Raw genomic sequence first — 18,641 nt, forward strand, 5'->3', positions numbered from 1 at the left:
TATGTCTATAGCTACAAAAGTTCTATTCAGATGAATTGCAAATGGGCGGGGCTCCTTGGTCTGTGGAAATCCCCATAACAGTAAGTATATAATGTACTATTTAAAAAAAGTGGTTTTGGGGATTTTTTTCTGTGTTGCATTGTTTGCAGACGTCTGTGAGTATATGTCTAGAAATCGGAAAAAAAAATTATATCACGTAACTTGGAAATTATGGGCTTTTAAGTGCACTCTTAGAGCTTTGATGAAATTGTGGTTAATTTTTAACTTCCCGTAGGGAAAGTTATAGTAATCGCAAAAAAATCGAAAATGAAAATTTTTGCATTTCTCGACGTTTCAAAGGTTTCTGAATATTTTGGCATACTTTTGAAAAAATGGATGTATGTGTGTGTGTGTGTGCATGTATGTATGTATGTATGTGTGTGTATGTATGTGCGGATACAAATTTTCGTCGACGATTTCGAGAACACCGATTAACCGATTTGAATAATTCAAAGAACATTCGATTCGTATTGATAAGGAGACGTGCTGATTAGTTTTTGGCGAAGGCAGGTCTAGCCGTTCCGAAGATACGGGGCAAAAAGTGTGCCAAAAACGGTAACTCAGTTTTTAAGAAAACGGAGCGTCCGATTTTAATAATTCAAAAACATTTTACTTGTATTGACAAGGTGAAGTACCGATCAAATTTTCATCGAGGCAGGTCTAGCGGTTTCGGATATCTAATGAAAAAAGTAAAAAAAAATGCCATTTGGCGGTCAAAAATGATCATTAGACATATGCACATCAAATTATCAGATATTTTATAGAGATTTTAACAATAGGTATAATTTTTTTTTTACTTTTCTATGGGTTCCGTACCAATGCTTATGCGTTAGACAGCGGCGCGGCGCTTACGCACTTTGATAGTTTGTCTTTATGAAGTTAAAGCAGTACGATTGCTTTGAAAAAAGTTTAGATCTTCCAAAATATGTCAAAATAAAGGAAAAAAATTTTTTTCAAAAAAAAATTTAAAAAAAAAAAAATTAATTTTTTTTTTTTCAAAAAAAAGTAATTTTTGTCCAATTTATAGTTTCTCAAAAATCTTATTTTTTCGAAGTAAAATTTTTTTCAAAAATGTTAATTGTTTTTAAAAAAATATTAATTTTTGGTACGGGAAGTTCCCGCAATTTGCCTTAAGGCGCGATGCTTTAATTGCCTTAAGACAGAATTTCACTTACAGCTAGTTATTACTTTTGTTCATTTGATAGAACCGTAATCATGAATAACATTTCTAGGACCACAGTCAAAAATAATAACACAATTGCTCTAAGATTTCAAGAAATAAGACTTCTTGGTTATTTAATTTAATTAAGTAGTAATTTAAAATTTTCATTTTATTTTCAACAAATATTCTAAGTGTTTTGATTTTTGGTTAAAATGTTATTGTTATGATATTTTATTAGTCATGAAAACTCTTCATGCTATTGTTTTCTAAACATATATTTATTTCTAATGAGATAGGTTTATAGAATTGTAGCAAATTACATTTTAAGTATTTAATATAATAATAATCATGTATTTTATTACAGGGTCTTATGGTCATTGGCTTTGATGTATGCCATGACTCCTCCAATAAAGCCCTTTCATATGGCGCTTTGGTGGCATCTGTAGATAGATGCTTAACACGATACTTTTCAGCTGTGAGTCATCATGCTCGTGGGGAAGAATTGGCTAATGATCTTGTAGTCAATATATCTAGTAAGATATTTTTTATTTATTATTTTTAATAATATTTTTACTGGGTGTAAAAAGCTAAATGATGGTGGTTTAATTATTATTATAATTAATTATAATATAATTTTATTATTATAATTAATTATTATATAATAATAAATAATTTATAATTTATTATGATATAATTATAAATAATTTATAATTCAATATAATACAATTATAATTTAATAATAAATTTTAGTAACTACATACAATTATCTTATTTTGCAGAAGCTCTTCTTAAATATAAACAAGCCAATGGTGGAATGTTGCCTCAAAGAATTGTATTCTATCGTGATGGTGTAGGCGATGGACAAATTCCTTATGTTCATAATCAAGAAGTGAGGCTGGTACTTAATCTTCTTGAGGAACAATATGGGAATTTACCAGTACGACTAGCATACATAATTGTGAGCAAGCGTATCAATACCAGAATTTTCTCAGTTGACAGAAAAAATCCAGTACCTGGAACAGTCGTTGATGATGTTATCACACTGCCAGAGAGGTAAATATCAGTTGCAATTTTTAACTTTCTGCAGGGCAAGTTAAGTAATCGCAAAAAAATCGAAAATGAACATTTTTATATATCTTTACGTTTCTAAGGTTTTTGAACATTTTGGCAAACCTTAGAAAAAATGGATGGATGTGTGTGTGTGTGTGGATACAAATTTTCGTTGACGATTTCGGGAACATGGACCATCTGATTTGAATAATTAAAAAAACATTCGATTCGTATTGATAAAGAGACGTGCTGATTAGTTTTTTGGCGAAGGAAGGTTTAGCTGTTCCCAAGATATGGGGCAAAAGTACCAAAAACGGTAACTCAGTTTTTAAGAGAACGGAGCGCCCGATTTTAATAATTCAAAAAACATTTTACTTGTATTGACAAAATAAAAAACTGATCAACTTTTTGGGAAGGCAGGTCTAACGGTCATGGACTCTCAATAAAAATAAGTTAAAAAAATGCGTTTTGGCGGTCAAAAATGATCATTAGACACATGCACATCAAATTGTCAGATATTTTATAGAGATTTTCATAATGTGTACAGATTTTGTGTATATTTTATTGGGTTACGTACCAAGATTTTTAATTTTGAATTTTATTTATATGGTTTAAACAAATGAGAACGGGGCGTCCGATTTTAATAATTTAAAAACATTTTACTTCTATTGACAAGATGAAAAACTGATTAAATTTTTGGGAGGCAGGTCTAGCGGCTATGGGCTCTCATTTGGATTTGATGCCATGCACTCCAATAGTTCTTTTTATTGATGTTAATAGCAATGTATAATAAGATTCAAATAGAGCTAAAACTGTTCAGAAATCTACACTGAGTAATTTTCTAATTAAGGCTAACTTTTTTTGTCTTATTATTGCTGGTACATTGAAAACTGGTCTTAGTAACTCATTTGGACGATCTTCAATTTTCTATAAGGGTATCGCTCTGGTTATTAATTACTTCATCCACGTAAGGTATTTTTAAGACATTATGTAGAAACACTTGTTTTGCTTTTATATATTAATTTTTTCTGTAATCTGTTTTTCTTTATAAATAATAAGAAAAGACTGCTAACAATAAATATTTTACAATATTAACTAAAATAACGACTTGTGGTTGCCATGTAAAGTTTTCAGATAAGTTTGTGAATTGATGCAAGTAATTTGAGAACATTTAGATTTTATTACCATTTAGAGTTTAAGCCATTTTTTCATGAAGAAGGGAATAATGAATCACCGTTAGAAATGTAATAGAATAGAATAGATATAAAAATAGAGTATAATATGATTTTGTGGCACGTTACAAAACCTTTTGCTATTTTATAATGACATGCATGAATACCACTGATATATTTATTTAATTAAAATAAGTACTTATTAAAAAAAATCTTATTATAAACAATTATTTTAATGATGTATAAAATGACATAACTACATATTTATTAAAAACACAATTATAAATCTTGGTTCTTGTAAATTGAAATCAATATTATCATAATCATGACAAAAAAAATCATTTCAATAATAATGGCAACCTCATTATTTTCAGGTACGATTTCTTCCTAGTCAGTCAAACAGTACGCCAAGGTACTGTTTCTCCAACATCTTACAATGTCATTTATGACACACTAGGGCTTGATCCCGATAAGATCCAAAGACTTTCATACAAGCTCACCCATATGTACTATAATTGGTCAGGTACTTGCCGTGTGCCAGCGCCCTGCCAATATGCACATAAATTAGCTTACTTGGTTGGACAAAGCTTGCACAGGGCACCAAATAGTAAATTGGATGACTCTTTGTACTTTTTATAATTATTTTCTATTAATGTTAATCAATATCAATGAAATATTGCTTTAATTAAGTTATTGCATGTGAATTAGTAGAATGTGTTTGATTCGCATGTTTAATGTGATTTTCTATTCATAGACTTAATAGCAATGTAATTGTAAACCTTTGTTCACTGTGATATTATTACATTATAACTTATAAAGTTTTTGTAGTTTATAAAATAATAATAATAAAAGCATGTATGTTAATACACTAGCATTAATCTTGACTATTTATTTTTAATATCTATACATCATTTTATTTAAATAAATCTTTTATATTAACATTCATATCTTCAGACTTTGATTCTGATTTTGCAACAGTCTCTAATGGCCTGGTTGTGGCTTCTTTTCTGGAAACCACCTCGGACTCTAACAAATCTAAAGCCGTGTTAAATAGTTGGTCATCATCAAGAGTTTTATTGTCGCTCTTTAATTGATTGAATATCACTATAAACTTTTGTGTAGTTGTTTTATGTGAACTATCTGATAAATTGTAGCCAGGTAATTGTTTATTGCCTTTATGGAATTTCCTAAATCAGAGCCAAATAAAATTTAAAATAATTATAATGTACTGATTGAAATATGTATTTACTTACGCTCTGATTACATCTTCTTCATAGAATATATTACGGATTGGAAGATTTGGAACTGGACGTGCATATTTAGGTTCAAGTGCAGGTGGAAAGGCTTTATAAATATCGTACCATAGCGGGCGTTCTTTCCATTTCATGCCATTAGCTTTGATTAAACCGTCAACTCTAAAATTCAATTATTTCACGATCGAAACATAATTGATGGATATTTTAATTTATTATTTATGGGTGTTACCTGCTAAATATAGTTCCAATTTTTTCTAGTCTACTACTAGCCATGATTGTTTATTTTTTCATTGACTTCATAGATGAGCCAAACTTATGATGCAAGTTAAATTGACAACCACTCCGTTTTATAGGTTATATTTATATAACCTTAAATCTGAGACTGAGGTGAGGAATTATTTAATGCAAAATTTAGAAGTCATATATTCTATTCTGGTGAAATTATTAATTTTGAATAAAAATGAAGTGTAAACGTTTATTTTTATTCTGAATTCAATAATGCATTCATCAATTGCTATTTATTTACTTCTAAAAACTGTATTTCATGTTACATTGTGGTTATTTTCAGTTTGTGTTAATATTGGTGAACTGATTTTCAATGCACCATTAATTGTAATCTCAATTAATGTCAAGGTTCAACTGAGTTCAATTCCCATATGAATAAATTTTGTATTATCATATCGGTTTAAATTTTACTGCCAATGACTCAAAAAATGTGTGGTGTGGATTACACAGTTGCTAATTAATAAAGTGATGAAAATAAAAAAAGTTATGAATATGTTTGTTGACACTGCGAACGGAACCGTGCAAGGGCAATTAACTGTTAGCTGCACCGGTGTTGATTATTATAGTTTCAAAGGAATAAGATATGCAGAAACTCCTGTTGGAAGTTTGCGGTTTCAGGTAATTATGGAATTTTGCATATATATTACACATATCCCCCGCTTAGCACGGTATAAAAAATGAAAAATACATTCTTTCAATTTTCAATATAATGAATAACAAATACATTGAACGAACTAGTGGCGCATGGCATTGTGCCTTATACCGAAAATTTAAATCTTAAAAAAGATTGAAAATGATTTTCAAACTTTGAAAAAATTAAATTTTAGAGAATTTTGAAATTTTTAAAAGCATTTGACTTTCTGGAATTTTCTATTATCTTTTGAAATATTCTGGAAATTTTGAACTTAGCGCGCGTCGGATCTAAAGGTGCCTTCACCCATCCTTCACCGTCATTATGGCCCGCACCATTGCACGAATCTGTACGGCGAATCGGCGAATCTGTTCGCAATGTGCGCAGACTAAATTATTGCGAGCAAAAGCAAACCTCGCGCATGTCAAAAACAGGATTCACCGTGCGCGTTCGTGCAGTGGAGCGGGCTATAACGAACGAGCACGAACGAACATGACGAACAAGAAAATACAAAGAAAAACGAACACGAACACGAACGAAAGGTGCATCCACACCTAACGAACGAACACGAACGAACATTAACGAACGTGCCAGAACGAACGGCAACAGCATAGTGTGGACGCCACGACGTCACGAACGAACATAAACAAACATGGCGAGCAATGTTCCGCAACTTGTCGGTACATCAAAGGGAATTGTTCGTTTGTGTTGGTACTCGTATTTGCAGTGTGGACGTCTCAACGAACGCAAACGAACATTTTTGTTTTAATAATTTTAATAATTTAATAATATTTTTTTTCCTATAATATGGGAGACTAAAGACCCTTTTTATAAAATTATTAGAAAAATAAAACGATGCTTGGGAAAGTGTAGGCAGAACGTTTGGGATGTCAGAAGCTGCAGTAAAGAAGAAATTGCAGTCTTTACAAGTAAATATTAAACTTGTTATCATACATAGACATTCAACATATATGTTGAGGATGAGAGTTTGAAAATTGAGTATAGTTAGGCTCAAGCCTGGAATGTTCAGCTTGCTCCGAATATGAATGCTGAGGAAAGAAAACGACTCAAAATATAAATATTAAATACAAAAACTGAGTGAAATTAATTGAATAATTTATTTACGGTATATTTACAAAATATACACGAATAAAAATCACACAAAAACAAGTGAAAATGCCGTATGATTAAAGCTTACATCCATATCAATAATAAAACTGACGTTTCACGGAACGTCTACGAACAACGAAAATTCAAGCGCTCACTGCTCTTAAGGGGGGCGATACATGTAACTAGAAAAAAAAAATCGATTTTTTTTTTCTTTCATAAATCGTTACAATAACATCTCAAAAATATGCCTGTAAATATTCAAAACAAAATTATCATTATTTATACAAAAAAAACTCATTTAAGTGCCACGCCTCAACTCGACGCTTGAGTGCTATTGTACTCTTATCTGTTTCTGTGTCAAAACTTTAAACGCGTTTTTCTCAAAACGACATTTTTGAAATTTGCGGGCGGGATAACTCAAAAAGTTCTCAACCGATTCCAATGAAATTTTGCACACATCTACTTTACAGTAATAGCTTCTAGTTAAACCTCAAACATTCCAAAAAAAATTTCAAAAATTAACCCTTTTACCAAAAAAAACCATTGAAAAAAAGGTGAAAAATCGAACTTTTTTTTCTGAGGTGTGCCAATTTACGATTTTGTGACTTTTTTAATTTTTTTTTGGTTTAACTAGAAGATATGTTTTATGAACACGTACAAACTAATTTTTTTGATTTCAAATCACCGTACGAAAAGTGAGAACGCCCGCAAATTGATGGCGTTTTCCGAAAGGGTCTTGGCAGATTTATTTTTACGGCAGCCATTTAAAAAAAAAAATTAAATAAAAATTTTTTTTGTGTATTTTAATATATAATAAATAACCCTAAAAAAGTTCAAAAAGATTCAGTCATTCCTTCCTAGTTTAAAAAGTCCTCAAAAAATGGTTAAAATTAAGGCGATTACATGTATCGCCCCCCTTAAGCGCTTGTTTAAGTTCGTTTGGAATTTTTCGCGTTCGTTCGTGTTCCTGTTCGTTTGGAATTTTTCGCGTTCGTTCGTGTTCCTGTTCGTTCTTCTTTGTATTTTCTTGTTCGACATGTTCGTTCGTGTTCGTTCGTTAGGTGTGGACGCACCTGAAGACGAATCATTCCAAACGAACTCGAGCTTTAAAGCAGTGAGGGCTTGAATCTTCTTTGTTCGAGAATGTTCCGTGAAACATCAGTTTTATTAGTTAAAGTGGACGGAAAGGGAAAAATTATTTCAAGTGATCAAATTTACAAAATTTATCAACAATAGCAATATCACATAATAAGGTGCGCGTCCACACCTAACGAACGAACACAAATGAACGTACCAGAACGAACCACATACGAATACAAACATGAACGAACAATTTTCTTTGATATACCGACAAGTTGAAAACCTTGAGGTGCGTCCACACCTAACGAACAAACACGAACGAACATGTCGAACAAGAAAATACAAAGAAGAACGAACAGGAACACGAACGAACGCGAAAAATTCCAAACAAACGCCTCAAAGCAGTGAGGGCTTGAATCTTTTTGTTCGAGGATGTACCGTGAAATGTCAGATTTTTTATTTAAAGTGGCGGGAAAGAGCAAAATTATTTAAAGTCATCATATTTACAAAATTTGTCAATAACAGCAATATCTTGTAATAAACACAACATAAACTAATGCAGGACTGCACATTTTAACATCAAAAAAGAAAAATGTTTTTCTACATTCGTGGTAGCGTCCACACTGCACATACGAGTTCAAACATGAACGAACAATTCCCTTTGATGTACCGACAAGTTGCGGAACATTGCTCGCCATGTTTGTTTATGTTCGTTCGTGATCGTTGTGGCGTCCACACTATGCTGTTGCCGTTCGTTCTGGTACGTTCTTTTCGTTAGGTGTTCGTTCGTTAGGTGTGGACGCACCTATAGCAATATCACATAATAAGGTGCGCCAGGTTAGGGCGCACCTTAACGGATAAACATTGGTACAGAACCCAAAGAAATGTAAATAAAATTAGTTCCTATTATTAAAATTTTCATAAAATAACTGATAATTTAATGTGCATATGTAAATATCATTGACCGCCAAATGAATTTTGTTTTACTTTTTTTTTTACTTATTAGATCTCCGAGACCGCTATGCCCATCTTCTCAAAAATTTTAACGGTTTTTCATTTTGTCAATACAAATAAAATATTTTTCGAATCATTCAAATCGGACGCTCCGTTATCTCAAAAACTGTATTACCATTTTTAGCACTTTTTGTCCCGTATCTTCAAAACGGCTGGAGCTGCCCCTGCCAAAACTAATCAGCACTTCTCGTCGTCAATGCGAATCGAATGTTTTTTGAATGATTCAAATCGGTTGATCAGTGTTCACGAAATAGTCGACGAAAATTTGTATCCAAACACACACACACACACAAATACATTCATTTTTTAAAGGTATGCCAAAATGTAAAGATATATAAAAATTTTCATTTTCAACTTTTTTGCGATTACTAACTTACCCTACGAGAAGGCAAAAATAAATATCAATGTATATATATTATGAAACATGTGCACTTTTAATAAATTTATTTCAATAAAAAATAATACTGTTATTCGATCACCTTAAATAAATTTACGCAATCATTTATATAAATACTAATTAGAAACAAAGTTTAAAAAGAGTACTGCTCTTTTTTGGTACTTTAAACAAACTTTCTTATACGCACATAAAATTTAGTTTTGGTCATGAAACGGGGAGTCTACCTATTTCCATCATAGCGTAGACTATTATAAGCTAGTAAGAATTCGTATTTTGCAGTTAGTTTTTTTTATTCTCTGCTAAATGTAATTATTTTTAAAGATTGCAGAATGAAAATTTAAAAAAAATGACAATAAAACAATGAAAATGCTATTATAGATATAGTTAATAATTTAAGGTTTAAAATTTCACGTAATAATGCTAAATTAATACATTCCGTTAAAAAAATATGGATCATGCGATAATGCTAAATTAATACATTTCGTTAAAAATACATTTTCAAAAACCGTGTAAAGCGAATTATATAATATATATAATAATGTTTTTGAATTTTTCTTCTAGGATCCAGTCGAATTAGTATCCCCAACCAAAAATTTGCAATGTGTGCCTGCATTGCCATGCTCCCAACAGGAGACCTTAAGTAAACGTTATGTGGGCTCGGAAGATTGCCTAACTTTGAATATTTATACCAAAGAAGTACGTATACTTGTAAAACTTAAGTTTTAATAATTAATAACTTAAGTTTTAATAATTATAATTATATATTCGATAAACTGATTTTTGATCAGATAAAACCTTCCACGAGGCTGTGCCCGGTCATGGTTTACATATTTGGTGGAGGATTTATGCGAGGTACCAGCTCTTCAGATTTGTATGGACCTGATTATCTCGTAGCTAACAATGTAGTTGTAGTCACGTTTAATTACCGTTTGGGCGCTTTTGGTAAGTTATTTTTCCAAACATTTTTATTTTTCAAATGTAAATTTGAACTTGTGATATACGCCGGCCTTCAAAATGCTTAAGGGCAGGAATATCTGGTGTTTCTCGATTTTTAATCAGTTTTTTAACATTTAAAAAAAAGTAAATTTTAAACATTGAACAGTTTTAAGATTTTCATTGGCATATTTATATAACTGTAAGTTAATCAATATTATAGAGTTAAGCAACATATATAAATATATGCATGTCGACTTGTGTATAGCAGCGCTCGCAAAGAATTAATTTAATTTCTAATAAGAAACTATAATTTGCTATTAGATATGATGGACAAAAATATGAACAAAGTGCAAAATTTTCATAACCCGATATTTATATTTCAATAATCCCAGTAAACACTACTTGTTGCCATATTGTAACATTTTATGTCACAAAGTTATATAACAAATGTTAACTAAATGTAATGTACGCGCAACGTATACCGGGAGTTACAAAGTTATTTACATTTGTTACCTAATGTAATAAATGTGCAATGTATTGTTAAAAAAAATCCACTAATTTAATATTTCAATTTTCGTTCTCAGAAGTGAGGATACATCAGTGAAAATAAATGATTTCTATTGTTATCATGATATTTTATTTGTTATAGGTTTCCTAAGCTTTTCAGATCCTGAGTTAAATGTGCCAGGAAATGCAGGAATGAAAGATCAAGTTCTGGTATTAAAATGGGTAAAGAAAAATATACATCACTTTGGTGGTGATTCTAATAATGTAACATTATTTGGCGAAAGTGCCGGCGCTTGCAGTGTGCATATGCATATGCTATCACCGATGTCTGAAGTTAATTATTTTAATTATTTAATATAATTGTATTTAAGATATTTCAATGGCAACCAGTTATATAAGACTTAATTTTATACACAACCAGTGTTACATTTTATACCTTATTTTAATTTTGTTTTTTAATATAGGTCTATTTCACAAAGCAATCGCTCAGAGCGGCTCAGCATTTAATCACCGATCAGTAAGCGATCCCAAACGTTCGCTGTTATTGGCAGAACGATTCGGCTGGACTCACGAATTGGGCCAAAAAGAGGCATTGAATATTTTATTAGAAGCTGATGCCAAACAGATTGTACAAAGACAAGAAACTCTTCTAACTCCACAGGTTTTGTAAATATTAATATAAAATCAGTTGTTTTTCAAAAATCATAAATATTAACTGACTAATTCCATATGATATATATATATGTATATACAATAATATACATATATATGTACATATACATATATATATATATATATATATATATATATCTTGATCATTTTTCGTTTTTTTTTTTCATCTTTTTTTTTTTTTTTTCATCTTTTTTTTTTTCGTTTTTTTCGTTTCATCTTTTTACATTCTAATTGTGTTAACAAACGCAGTTCTTCTAGCTTACTCTCAGAAAGTTATCAAAATATAATTAATTTCTGTAAATCTGACGCCATACTACACCCCTGATATCCCTTCCCACATGCACGCGTGTTGGTCGCATAGCCGTCTACACGTCTCTCGACGCATTCTTAGTCCATTCGTGTTGCTATGCTTTGAAAACAAATAATTATGTATTTTATACATTTTTACATCTACCTTTTTCGGTCTTTTCGTAAATTATTTTTGTTTTCCTACAGTAGTGTCATGTGATTGTGGTGTTGTAAAATGTTTTAGTAAAGTGGGTTTTTCCTGATCTGGTGTGTATAATTTGTTGTTTTTTCAATTAATTTTTCCATTGTATAAATTCATTTTTTTGAAACCTTTTCTTTATATTGTAAATTTCTTTTAGCTGAATGATGAGACACATCTAGTCTCGAAACGTATAAAAAATAAATTAAATTGTTTACATTCGACGCATTGGCTGTTTTATTCATTTCAATATATATATATATATATATACAGGGCCGGTCCTGGGGTCCTTAGCGCCAGCATGCAACTCTTTTTTTAGCGCCCTCCCCCTATTAATTTTAACTGTTTTAACAGTTTATTATTAAAATTATATAAGAATCACATATTTTTTTAAAAATTAATTTTTAATTATTCTGGTTTTAGTACAAAAAAATTAGATATAATCTAAAAGCGTATAAAATACATTGATTTTAAATTTATTTAGAAAATCTAGGCTATTCGTGGGTTGATTATAATCAGATATTTTAAAATTTTAAATTATTTTTAAAGTATTGCATTTTTAATATTTGGGTTTTGAAACATTTTACTTATTTATTATGCTATTTATTCTATTGAGCAAATCATGCCAAGAAAACTAAAAAAAACTAGCTTTTCATTTTCGATCATAACATTCGTATTTCATGTTGGATTTTTTTTTAATTTTACATTAATTTAATCTTTCATTATTTACAATATCCAAAATTGCGTCGTAAACTTCTTCTTATTGATATCGTAAGAGCCGAATTGTATTCATCCTTGCTTTCCCGTCATATTCAGATCAATTGTTAACGTATTTTAGAAGTATTATCCAATAATCAGTAAAAAATGCAAAGAAATTACACATTTCTTGAACTATATTGAACAAAACTAATTATATTTGGTATGTATTATTTCTGCATAGTTAATAATTATTAAATTCAGAATATTGACACCACTAGGTATAAAAAAGCCTTAAGATTTTCGTTCCAAAGTAAATTTTGCTTTCATTTTTCATATTTGTTCCATTTCCATAACCCTAACCACGCATGTCTTTCAAAGTTCATCAGATGCGAAATATTTGCAACAAAAACAAAAGTTACAATTCAATTTCTCGGAATAAACATGCCATTTTTTAAGCACTGACTCCCCATTTTTCATTATCCCGATTATAATTTGTTTATATTTTTTAAAAAGTTCTGTTTCAACTAAATCAGCTCGCAATTTTTCGTCAATAATGCCCAATAATTAATTTCATATTTCGCAGGTTTACGCTTATGGGATTGAACACTAGATAATTTCTTTTTCGATTCCACGGTGACTTCAAACAAAGAAAAAATTGAATAAGTAAATTAAGCAATAAACAAAGCTGTCATTTACTAATTTGCAGAATTATTAATCAGTTAATTGTTTCTACTGATATCACATTGCAAAATAAATATGCTTTTTGTGTCTCCGTATCTCTAGTTAAGTTAGATTTGTTTATTATAATTTATTAAATATTCTAGATTTTATATGAATAATAAGAAATATAAATGATATATTATAAATTTAATACCCAAAACTGGTTTTGGCGCCCCCTAAGGCTTGCGCCCGCATTTTTTGCATGCATCGCATACAAGGCAGGACCGGCCCTGTATATATATTTATATATATATATATATATATATATATATATACATGTGCACCTATCTACTGCACAACTGACCGTTTGAGAAATGCATGCTTCTCATTAAATTAAAAGTAGAATAGCAATTTTTTTGTAATATTATATTTTACATAGTTAGATACCCTATAACTATAACTCAGAATATGAAAATACAAACTGTAATACACTTGATTTGTGTTTTTGAACACATTTCATTGGATATATTTTGCAACATTTGGAAAAAAAAGTCCACATGTCCTAATATTTTGCCCAAAGTTCATTCAATTCATTTAAAATAACATCATAATATTGTTGATTGATTTATATATAAAATAAGGTGTTTAACCTAAGATTATTGATGCATAGATATCAATATCACGCTCTCATTTAATATAATAATTATAGGAAAGACGCACATATGTGCTATTCCCTTTTGGACCAGTGGTTGAACCATACGAAAATGAACAGTGTTTTCTTCCAGCACATCCGTTAGAACTTGCTACCAAAAGAAAGAAAGGTTGGGGTTGGGGATTGGGCATGCCATTCATCACAGGAATTACATCACACGAGGCTCTTCTGTTATACAAAGGTAATGTAAAATTCCTTGATATAATATTGCATACTAGTATACTTTTTTTAACTTTTGTAGTTTTATATGTACGATTCCCAATGTTTTAGAGACTATGAACAATCCGACGATTCTTTCAAGTCTTGGAGACTTTACGTGTCTTTTGCCACAAGAACTTAACTTGAATGTTCAAGAGGCATTAACTAAGGAATTAGCTAACAATATTAAAAAACATTATTTCAGTAATTCTGAGCCGAATATTGAAAATATAGATATGTATATAAAGGTAAGTAAAAATTTGCCTATTATAAATATACATCATTATATAATACTATAGAGAGTTTTAATGTGGCAAGAGTTAAGACAATGGACAACATTTTAATAGCACAGCGCGCCTAGTATTATGAGCTCTCAATATTTGAATCAAATCAGTCCTTTATAAAATATAATCCACAACAAGTAACTAATTATTTACTAATTTACTTTTCTTTGGTATCTAAAAGCGCTGAGCGCACAACTCTGTATTTTAAGAATTTAGAATATAACGCATATATCATCTAGCATTATTTCATTTTACATTAGAACAAAAATTATGTTTGTAATTCTATCAATTTTCTCAGCTTCTCTCTGATAAATTATTTGTGCATGCTGCTATAAGGACAGCACGATCTCATGACGGGCCTGTGTATCTGTATAGATTTGCTGTTGACGCCAAAAATAATGTTTTTAAGGCTGTTATGTGCGGAAATGTTCCAGGTTAGTATTGAAAGTAACTTTTTATTTTTTCTGTTTTCTGAACTCCAATATTAAATTTGTTATAAAATTTATAGTTTCAAATCGTAATTTTAAAACCATATTTTAAACTAGTACAAAAAAAACAGTTAATTATGCATAAGCTTGACCAATGCATTCTTATTTCAATATTATTCGAAAGGTTTTTGAATTTTTGAAATCAGTTCAGGATTTTTTACGAAAATACTGACGAAAAAATGTTCGTTAATCTGATTATAACTCTATACGAGGCTTGCACCAAATATTCGGCCGAATACAGAATATAAACTAACTATTCGGCCGAATACTGAATAGTTAAAATCAAAGGCGACGCCGCCGCTCATTGTTGGTGTTTTATCTTTTAAGCGATAAAGAGTTCGCGATGGATCTGTCTTTGGAAGTGTTTAGTTTACATAATATGATATGAAGAAATGATTTTGTTATTGTATATATAATAATTTAAACTTTATCGACTTCTGAGATTACAAATGAATACGCAAAGAACTTTTTTCTGAATATTCACAAGTTACTTTATTTATTTATTATTTATTATTATTTAATTATTATTATTATTATTTTTATTTAATATGAATCATTTAATGGTTAAACACATGTATTGTATCAATACAGTAAAGTCATTCATTATACTCAATATAAGCATTTCCAAATAAAGAGCTATTATTGGCTTTCTAAAATATATAAATATTTTTGATCATTTTTTATATATTTTATTGCGATTAGCATTCCTAATATATAAAAAAAAATATTGAGTTTATAAAGAAAAATATTAAATGTTTAAGAAATACATTTACATATATGTAAAGAATCGCTTTATTCATGATTTTACCATTTATTTTCCTTTTATTTCGGTATTCGGCCGAATAGTATAAATGATGACAATAATTCTAAATGACAAAGAGTAACCGTATAGTAGTTGCAAATTTAGGCAAAAACTTAAATAAACATGTAGCATTTTAGTAATATAACAACTACTGAATAGTAATTACATTCATACAGGCGCCAAAAACCTGCCGAATAGTTGCCGAATATTCGGTATTCGGTCTCTGGAGCATGCCGAATATTCGGTATTCGGCATTTTGCCGAATATACTATTCGTTGCAAGCCTGCTCAATACTAAACAGCTGTTTACTCTAGAGTACAAAATTAATTTTAAATTGATTGAGATATGATCGGGTTCAAGGCACTTTTTTATAATCAAAAGTTAAATTGAAAACCAACATCAATTCAGCTAGCGATTTCTTAAAAAGTACTGAATCATACAAGTGATGTTTGGAGGGGGGAGGTAATTTTTAAAATCACCACGTATAACCGAGAGGGAGGGGGGGTGTAAAAATCTTTAAAAAGCCTATCACGCCCCTTGTGAGAAGTGTTCAAATAAAAAGCATTAATCAAAGTTTATAAAAATGAAATGTGCGCTAAACATATACGCGTATATATTTACATGTTTATTTTAAATAATTTATAGGTACATGCCATGCGGACGATGTACAATATTTGTTTAAACCAAAGCATGCTAAATGTTATGAAAGTGGTACAGTCGAACGGAATACTTCTGAATTTCTTGCTTCTGCTTGGACAACTTTTGCATTATTGGGTCGACCATATGACTCAGAATTGCAAACTGCACATTGGCCTCTGTACAGTGAAAACGAAGCTTATGTAGATATTACAAATAATTCAGTGGACATAAAATATATGTTACAAAAAGATGATATTAATTTTTGGGATGATTTATATTCACGATCGAATAAAATTACGTCACGTTAAGAAGAGCCTTAGTTATTATTGATTCAATATATTATCTTTTTACATCAATAGTTGTTTCAAATAAAAATTATCTAAATTTTAATTATCAAATCTGCTTTTTCAGCAATCAAAATCGAACTAGTTATTATGACAGACTTTGATTTAACCATTAAAATTCAGTTGAAATGCAGTTTATAATAGTAAATTAACAAGAAACAACTTTTGCAAATGTCAATTTTCCGAACATTGGACCATTATATGAATCGGATCCACATATAAAAAAAATTTAGTTGCTTCATAAAAGTGTAACGTGTGATGCAAAACTAGTGAAACAAGTATATAATGGCGACCACTGTAACTGAGAAAGCCAAGGATTTCCATGAACCAGGATTTTTACAGATGAAAGTAAAAAGGTATAGATAATTTTAACAAAAACAAAATTTCTGATTTATTTTTCAGTATATATAAATATAATAATATTTATAATATAAATAAAGCATGCAAAATTGAATGATTTGCACACATGCCTTCAGTTATTAAATAACATATATTAACAATTTAATCACTATGATTAGCTTAAAATATTTATAGTAAATATACAACAATGTAAGCAATTAAAATCAATCATCAATGCCATTTGAAGAAATTGGCTCTGATAAATACTTATCTCGTTCTGATCTCATAATTCCATTTTCATAACTCAAAATTTCATTTTCATCTTGTAATCTTTTTATTTCCTTTTTCAATTGCATTGTATCTGTAGTTATCGATCCACTATCAAGTTTATTCATAAGTTCTATATGTTGCGTGCAAAGTAACATGTGCAAACGTAACATGCTAGATTTGTGCATTTCTATCATTTGCATCATATGTTTTTTCATATCTTCAACCTCATTTTTTAAAACCAAATAATCAGCATTGTTTACTTCACAATTTAAATATTCTTTAGCTTCTCCTTTTTTCAGTTCTTCTGGAATTGGTGTAGATTTAAATATTTCATTTCTAGAAGCTGTTTCATAATTTATTGAAGGTAGTGGTGATAGATATTCATTAGAGTTAATATTGGACGATTTAAGGTTTCGGCATTCCTTTGGTGTCAAATTTTTTAACAACAAATCTGGTTCACTTACTTTGGGACTAGTTAGGTCATTCATAAAAGTATCAATTTCACATTTGGCTGGAGTTTGTAAAATGTTCGGAGATACATAAGTATTTTCTTTCATATCATCCAAAAGATTGAGAAAACTATCATCTTGTTGTTCATCAGATGTACTGACTTTTTCAATGCTTATATTGTCCGATGACAAATTTTGTTCTATGCTAGTTTCATGGCCTTTTTCTTCATTATTATCTCTTACAGCATGTTGAAATGCTACTGATGATACGACTCCAGTATGCTCTGATAAATTCAGTAAAGGTTCTTTATTATTCCGTAAATCATAAATCAATATTCCTCCTTTCCTATGACCACACATCATCATTATTCCATCACTTGACATGTCAAACCGATGTTAAAGCATATGGTGACTCACGATTGCAAACAGATTGCTTGGTCCGTAAATCACACATACAAATTAAATGATCATAGCCAACAGAAACAAAAAATTGGTATTAATGGGTGATAAAGCAATGCCAGATGCAATAGATGAATGATTTTTTGGCAATAAATAAATGATTTTTTACGCTTTACTACGTCCCAGATGGCTACAAAACCATGATCATTTGTTGCACCAAACATTCCATGTTCTCTACTACTATTTTAGTGATGTTATAGGCCTAAAAATAAAAACAAATATTCAATATCAAATTAAAAAATACGAGAAGAAATTAAAATGATATATTTTGTGCTTGATATGATAGGATCATGAAATAGCATATTATAAACGTATTAAATGTATATATACCCAGCTTGTTGAGTTTATGGTTAGAGACTGCATCCTCTTGTTGTTGTTAACCGATATTAATATGACCATCTTCACAACCAACACTCATATAATTGTCATTGAATGAAATATCAATACAATTGACATTGGCGTGAGTTGAAACCATTGTTTTGCTGACCTCTTGCTTTTTT

The 18,641-nt window shown here is 30.1% G+C and overlaps 3 protein-coding genes across 3 annotated transcripts; 2 read left to right on the plus strand and 1 right to left on the minus strand.

Moving 5' to 3' along the window:
• Position 1: 1 nt before the first annotated feature.
• LOC113365332 (piwi-like protein Siwi) lies at positions 2-4,062 on the plus strand. The gene is given in 5 exon segments (XM_026606909.1): positions 2-30; positions 32-80; positions 1,566-1,734; positions 1,981-2,254; positions 3,798-4,062. Coding segments are annotated over 5 exon segments (786 nt in total).
• A 248-nt stretch (positions 4,063-4,310) lies between these two features.
• On the minus strand, positions 4,311-5,395 carry LOC113365330 (probable 28S ribosomal protein S23, mitochondrial). The gene is made up of 3 exons (XM_026606907.1): positions 4,909-5,395; positions 4,677-4,838; positions 4,311-4,610 (listed from the first exon to the last, which is right to left on the minus strand). The coding sequence occupies exons 1-3, from the start codon at positions 4,950-4,952 to the stop codon at positions 4,337-4,339; spliced, it is 480 nt and encodes a 159-aa protein (XP_026462692.1). The 5' UTR covers positions 4,953-5,395; the 3' UTR covers positions 4,311-4,336.
• A 61-nt stretch (positions 5,396-5,456) lies between these two features.
• Positions 5,457-16,588, plus strand: LOC113365331 (esterase B1-like). Its single transcript, XM_026606908.1, has 9 exons — positions 5,457-5,582; positions 9,758-9,892; positions 9,985-10,138; positions 10,782-10,973; positions 11,104-11,300; positions 13,867-14,050; positions 14,140-14,315; positions 14,650-14,785; positions 16,287-16,588. Exons 1-9 carry the CDS (start codon positions 5,457-5,459, stop codon positions 16,586-16,588), a joined length of 1,602 nt encoding a protein of 533 aa, XP_026462693.1.
• The last annotated feature ends 2,053 nt before the right edge of the window (positions 16,589-18,641 follow it).

The sequence above is a fragment of the Ctenocephalides felis genome, unplaced genomic scaffold (genome assembly GCF_003426905.1).
Source record: "Ctenocephalides felis isolate EL2017-DRISC unplaced genomic scaffold, ASM342690v1 CF-g0.4_SCAFFOLD_00897, whole genome shotgun sequence".
Taxonomy (NCBI): domain Eukaryota; kingdom Metazoa; phylum Arthropoda; class Insecta; order Siphonaptera; family Pulicidae; genus Ctenocephalides; species Ctenocephalides felis.

What these genes read in the sequence shown, in the direction of transcription:
- LOC113365330 (XM_026606907.1), bottom strand. Translation starts at nt 4,952, where the DNA reads ATGGCTAGTAGTAGACTAGAAAAAATTGGAACTATATTTAGCAG. An exon ending in ATTGGAACTATATTTAGCAG is followed by an intron (nt 4,839 to 4,908) that starts GTAACACCCATA and finishes ATTGAATTTTAG; the next exon opens with AGTTGACGGTTTAATCAAAG. An exon ending in GAAGAAGATGTAATCAGAGC is followed by an intron (nt 4,611 to 4,676) that starts GTAAGTAAATAC and finishes GCTCTGATTTAG; the next exon opens with GAAATTCCATAAAGGCAATA.
- LOC113365331 (XM_026606908.1), top strand. Translation starts at nt 5,457, where the DNA reads ATGTTTGTTGACACTGCGAACGGAACCGTGCAAGGGCAATTAACTGTT. An exon ending in AAACTCTTCTAACTCCACAG is followed by an intron (nt 11,301 to 13,866) that starts GTTTTGTAAATA and finishes TAATAATTATAG; the next exon opens with GAAAGACGCACATATGTGCT. An exon ending in TATGTGCGGAAATGTTCCAG is followed by an intron (nt 14,786 to 16,286) that starts GTTAGTATTGAA and finishes AATAATTTATAG; the next exon opens with GTACATGCCATGCGGACGAT.